The sequence below is a fragment of the Prunus persica genome, chromosome G1 (assembly GCF_000346465.2).
Source record: "Prunus persica cultivar Lovell chromosome G1, Prunus_persica_NCBIv2, whole genome shotgun sequence".
NCBI lineage: Eukaryota > Viridiplantae > Streptophyta > Magnoliopsida > Rosales > Rosaceae > Prunus > Prunus persica.
Window position 1 is genome coordinate 18342669 of NC_034009.1, and position 6151 is coordinate 18348819.

A 6151-nucleotide genomic window follows, 5' to 3' on the forward strand; every position below is an offset into this window, starting at 1 on the left:
TTACATCAAGGAGCATTGAACTCGAGCCCTTTTGCCAAAGAAATGTGCCTACGTCGAGCACCAGAAATGCTGCATCTTGTAGTAGATGCAGGTTTCAGATCATGACCGAATAAATAAATATATATATATATCTATATATATAAAGCAAAAGGCAGAGAATGGTGAAACATTCAAAATACCAGAAAATACCTTTTGTTAATTCAAACATGAAGAATTGAAATTATTAATTAAATGAGGATAATATGGTAAATTCATATTTTTTAATATTAAAAAAATTAAAATTAAAAACAAAATAAGATAATAGGTCCTACTTTTATGGAACATAACTACCCTGTTCTCTTTTATTAATTCTAAAAATAAAATAAAAAAGAAAAAGAAAACCAATTGGCACATGCGTGAGCATGTGTCAAGGAGCTAGTATATATAATATACGTATATAAAGAAAAACCAAGTTTCATTTTACAAAGTCTAAAGAGAAGAAGTTTATGGCATATAGCAAAAATGTTGATGATATTGCAGCAGGACCACAAAAATTGTGATTGTAACTATGAGTTGTAGATGGTCCTGCAAGAGAAATGTGAAGAAATTTTGGTTCAATATTAATGCCTCTAGCTTCAATTTTGGTATGTGGATGTGAGATTGTAGTTGGGAAGCAATTAATATTCATAGGCCTGACCAATTTGGTCCAAATTTTTTATTCCATTATGGGGGATAAGATTTTTAGTTGTGAACTTGGAAGCATTTTCTTGTTCATTTTTTATTTATTTATTACAATGTGATTTATCAATCTGATATTGTTGGAACAGATCATGACTCCAAAATTTACTTCCATGTTTCTATTTTACAACAACATATATAATTAATATAGGGTTTTCTAGCCAACAACAGCCCTTATAGCTCAGTGGTAGAGCGTCAGTCTTGTAAACTGAAGGTCCGTAGTTCGATCCTGCGTGAGGGCATCTTATTTTTTTTCTTTATTAAACTATGTTGAAAAATGAATCAACAGCCACGTGATTTTTATTCAAGTTTGCTGAATTATTTTAAACTTATTTTTTAATAATGACGATATTCTAAGCTATTTTAATGTATGGAGAGAGAGTTCGAACTCAGGTGTAAGGGAGTCGAGGGGTGCCCGCATGTGCTTTTAAACCGGGAAGGTCCCTAGAAGGGACTAACCTGGGCTATAGCCCATGTGAGTTGTTCTTTTATCAGCCCTAAAATTTAATTGGAAGTTTCACTATTATGCCCAATATAGGAACCCAAATTATTTAAAAAAATCCTACATGAAATGGACTTTAGAAACACATCCAAATTCCATTAACAATATAAAAATGAGGCTTCGAACTTTTTTTAAATTACAAAACTGTCATCGATTTTTTAAAACAAGCCTAACCCAAAAACCTCATTAAAAAACAGGGCATCAAAGTAATTTAATAATTAAATTCAAATTCAACAGGGCCAAGTATCCTGTTTCGAGCTTGTTTATATAAATTAAATGATGTAAAGTTTATCTATATCACTAATGCTAAAAATGGATATATAACTAAATACCTCTATTTTAGCCCACCCATGTCTACTAATGACAATCATGCTATGCTCACATTCAAAGGCTCACACCAAACCAAGGCTCATTGCTCATCCAACAATACACTCAAGGAAAGAAGATAAGACAAACTAATGAATTCATTCTCTTTGACTATTCCAGGACATTCTTGTGTAAGACATCTATGCAGGACATTTTTTTAGCCTACTGCGAACTTCTCTTTATTTAATTTTTTTATGAACATTCTACTGCTAATTTTCCTTTCACTGATAACCATCTTCACACATAATCTCTTTTAAGTGAAAAAATAAATAAAAGAAAAGAAAAGAAAAAATTGGTATGCTCAGTAGCTGCACCTTTATGTTCCACTCTCCGGTGCATACATAAGATAATTTTAGCCCATTCCATTTTAAAATTCTAGGTCCGTACCTACTTTTAAAACTTATTGGCGTAGCCCACAGTGCTTTTAAACGTTATTTTAGTCTCCATTTTTTGTTTTGCTGGCAGAACTTGTAAGTCCACTATCAACCCAGAAATTTCAGTTTCTAAACCACCTCCATCAGCATAAATTAAATTGCCTGTGTAAAATTTGACATATAAATAAATAGCTAAGAAATATTTAAATGAAGCTGGTACACAACTGAAAACGAAATAGAAGAATACAGTCTTACTAAGATGCTGCAATTTAGTGTGAAAGGAGAATTTGATTCAACAAATTGTTAGAACTGAATAGACAAAAGAAGAGCTGAAATTTAGTAGTTGAGAAACTTACATCCTCCCATTCATCTTTTTACATTTCATCCTCCAAGAAAATAAATGCAAGCAAACCTGTTAACATGGATCAAGTTTGATAAGCTTGGTTGGTCAGTTTAAAAGTTGTGCTGCAAGAACAACTTCTCTTGAGGTGAAGCAGGTCCAATCTCTTCCTCCAAACTCCTCAACCCATCACCACCGCTCCCACAATTGCCCAAGTTTCTAGCTTCTAAGTTCTTCCCATCAGCATCGACGTCTGAGACCGAGGACTTCCTCCTTTGGGAAGAGGCAACACTTGGGAATGTGATCCATGAAGGAGCTCTGAATTCGAACCTTTGATCCTCTGATTCTACCACATCAGTGTCGACCGACCTGTTTGAAGATCTTTGAGAGGACTTTTTGTGCAATCTACTACTTCCCAGTACCACCTCAGTTGGCAAAATAGGTTGCTCGTTACACGGGCTGCCCATTAACAGCGCAAGAGCTCGTTCTAGTGCTGTCGTCACTTTATCCATTGATGGCCTCTCCTTCCCTCTCATTCTCACACACTTGCAGGCTACATTGGCAATTCTTTTCAAGGCTTCAAGGTCAGGCGGGGGTTTCAAAACTGGATCCAGAATTCCATTTATCTCTCCTGACTTGATAAGAGGCACTGCCCATTCAACTATATTTCCATATTCATATTGCATATCAATGGCTTTTCTGCCACTAAGAATCTCCAACAGCAAAACACCAAAACTATAAACATCAGATTTGGTTGTAAGGTAGTGAAGTCTGTAGTACTCAGGATCAAGATACCCAAGAGTTCCAGCTGGTAGCTCCGCCAATGGGGATCCACTATCTGCAGGTCCCAATAATGATAACCCAAAATCAGACACTCGAGCATTGTGTTCCTCATCAATGAGGATGTTTGAAGACTTAATGTCTCGATGAATCACCGGTGGGCAAGCGTAACCGTGCAAGTATTCAATTCCCCGAGCTGCCTGGACTGCAATAGTGACCCTTCGAACCCAATCTAATTGCTCTTTCAAGGCTTTGTTCTTTCCATGGAGGTGTTGATGCAATGATCCATGAGCCATGAACTCATAAACAAGAAGCCTTTCTCCACCTTCTTCACAATAGCCAAGCAGATTGAGTAAATGCGCATGGTTTAATCTTGAGAGCAAGTCTAGCTCTGTATGGAACTCTTTCGAATTCTTTTGCATGTTAGGAGATACTATAGCCCTTTTGACAGCAACAACTGTCCCATCTTTCAAAACACCTCTGAAAACACAGGAGAAGCTACCCTTTCCCACAACAGACACTTCTTCAAAGCCGGCTGTAGCCCTTTCAAGCTCCTCATAAGTGAACATCTGAGCCCTCCTTATCTTCAGGTCATCCAAATCGGGACGAATCTTACCATTGTCTTTATGGAAAGGAGAACCACTCCGACTATTCTTTTTAGACTTCGAATCTTTTGCTGCGCACTGACAGTCTCGTAACTTATAGCGAACATATAAAAATGCAGTTATAGACACAACACTAACCAAGAACACAGCAAAGGCAATCTCTGCAATTATGACAGGTAATTGCATCGACCAAAACCTTTCATTCGTCTTGGCATCGGAATACGAAGATGAACAATTTGAAAAGCAGTCAGCTGAGTAACAATTAGAACAGTTATATTCACAAAGTCTATCAGATTTCAGAGTGCATCCCGTTTTTTGGTACATTTCAGCAGGACAACCATCGCTGCAAGGCATGCATATGCGAGAGTTCGGATATTTGCAAGAGGCACTCTCATGACTAAACTCGTAGAAACCAGGAGCACAAGGAGTGGACTTGCAGAATCCAGGTGCCACAGCTATGGGAAGAGAAGTTGGAAATCCAAGACCCCAACAAACAGGTAAGAATGATTGGTCAGCAATAACTCCACAAGTGAAGTAATTTCCAGCAGCAATCTCATAAACCTTCGTACTTTTAGGAGCCGGTGTACTTGGTTTCACAATAAATCCCCAACAAATCACCCCACGGTCAGAGCTCTTAATCCCACAAGCGTGGAACTTCCCTCCCACAACTGAGAGCATTGGTTCATTTGGGGCCAAATCAACATTCCCTTGACCCGAATACGCCACTGAGATTTCTTCTTCAATGTCCAAGCTTCTTCCCCAACAATAGGGTCTAGAATTCACACTCTCTAAAATCCCACATACATGATACCCACCAGCTGCAATCTTCCGAAACCTGAATTTTTTCGGGATCAAGCTGATAACCCTGCTACTAGTCTCATCACCCCAGCAAAAGACTGTTCTGTTCTGAGAAAACAATCCACAATTGAATTCTGAGCCTGCTGATATTGACTGAACCTGTCCATCAAACACATAGCTTTTGGTCATGTTGTAACCCCAACAATCAACAAAAGAGGTGTTTCTGAGTCTGCCGGTTAAAGGTTTTCGCAATCCACACAAATGGTAATCACCAGCACTGATTTCTATATATTGAGCTTCTTTAATAATGGGTTGAGGGACACCCATTTGGATATAACCACTGCTTCCCCAACAATATGGCTGGTTGGACTCCATGAGAAGTCCACAAACAAAGCCATCACCAGCAGTTAGACCAATAAATGGGAAACGACTTGGAGTTCCATACGTTATTGCTGAGTTTGATCCATAACAGGTCACAAGATGAGACCCATCTAACTTTAAACCACAAAAAACTGGACCTTTCTCCCCATAAGAAACTGCAATGGCTGACATGGAACCTAGTCCTGAAGCTAAACACCATAAATCTGATAAAATTACAAGTTTAACAAGAAACCCAGCTCTCAGTATGCTGATATTAAGGACCCAGATCAGGAAATCCTTTAAAAAAATCCCCATTACAAGCCAATATAACTATTCAAAGATAAAATTTACTCCACCACCTAAAGTTTCTGACTTTTCCTTCTGGCCAATTTGAAATGAGAAAGTCAGATATCCACCACAGTTCAACACAACAAAGCAGCATATATTGCAGTACTCTACAAGGAAAAAGCTGTCCTTTCGAATATTTTCTAAAGAACTGAAACGACATTATACTCCCCTTTTCTCCATAATGGAAATGAAGAAAAAGGCAACGATGAAACTAAGTCGCCATGAATAAACAGAAAAAATAGGTGAATGTGCAACAAACCCACGTACCAGAAGCTACAGATCAGCCAAACGAAGCAGGACCAAATCAGAAAACCCCCTTCTGAAACAGAGAACTTTTGCAGAAGATTAGTAAAGGCAACAACTTTAAGGAAACCCACACCTACTTATGCTCTGTTTATCAACACCCATGTGAGAAAACCTCCTGTTTCTTCACTTTCTGCTGAAAAATTAATCTTAGCACTAAAAAATGATTCCAAGATTTCTCCAAATTTGAATCAGAAACAGAAACTAAATAACCTTTTGGACCACGTACTTAGTTTTGTTTCAAGCTCATCTACAAAACTCAAAAATGGGAACAATAATCTGGTACTTCTCTGTCCATAAAATTTTGCTTTGAATGTGTGTTGAGTGGTAAGGTGAATTTCTTGAAGGGAAATTAAAGAAAGATGGATTGTTGCATGTGGTTGCAAGCAAGAATTTAGAGAGAGAAGCATTTAATGCAATGAAACTGCAGCTTCTGAATAGGACCTTAGTGTAGGTGAGGACATTAAATGAGAAGTTAATGCAATTTCATCTTTTCGTGCCTGGATTGGAGCACAATTGGCTACCTTTCTGGTTTTTTTTTTTTAAAAATTACTTTTTGTGAAGAATGCATCCAAATTTTGCTCCCCTTATTCTTGTTTTTCCTACTCAGTCATGGTTTTCAATATTTTTGTTTTCTTTTGCATGCATGACGTTTATT

The 6151-nt window shown here is 37.6% G+C and overlaps 1 protein-coding gene and 1 non-coding gene across 2 annotated transcripts; one reads left to right on the top strand and one right to left on the bottom strand.

Annotated features, from left to right (window-relative positions):
* On the top strand, positions 888-959 carry TRNAT-UGU. Its single transcript has one exon. It is a non-coding gene; the product is annotated as a tRNA-Thr (tRNA).
* LOC18788176 (serine/threonine-protein kinase-like protein ACR4) lies at positions 2197-5931 on the bottom strand. Its single transcript, XM_007224832.2, has one exon. It carries the CDS (start codon positions 5155-5157, stop codon positions 2413-2415), a length of 2745 nt encoding a protein of 914 aa, XP_007224894.1. The 5' UTR covers positions 5158-5931; the 3' UTR covers positions 2197-2412.

Bases quoted from the DNA above. Each gene is read 5' to 3' on its own strand.
- LOC18788176 (XM_007224832.2), bottom strand. From the start codon at position 5,157: ATGGGGATTTTTTTAAAGGATTTCCTGATCTGGGTCCTTAATATCAGC.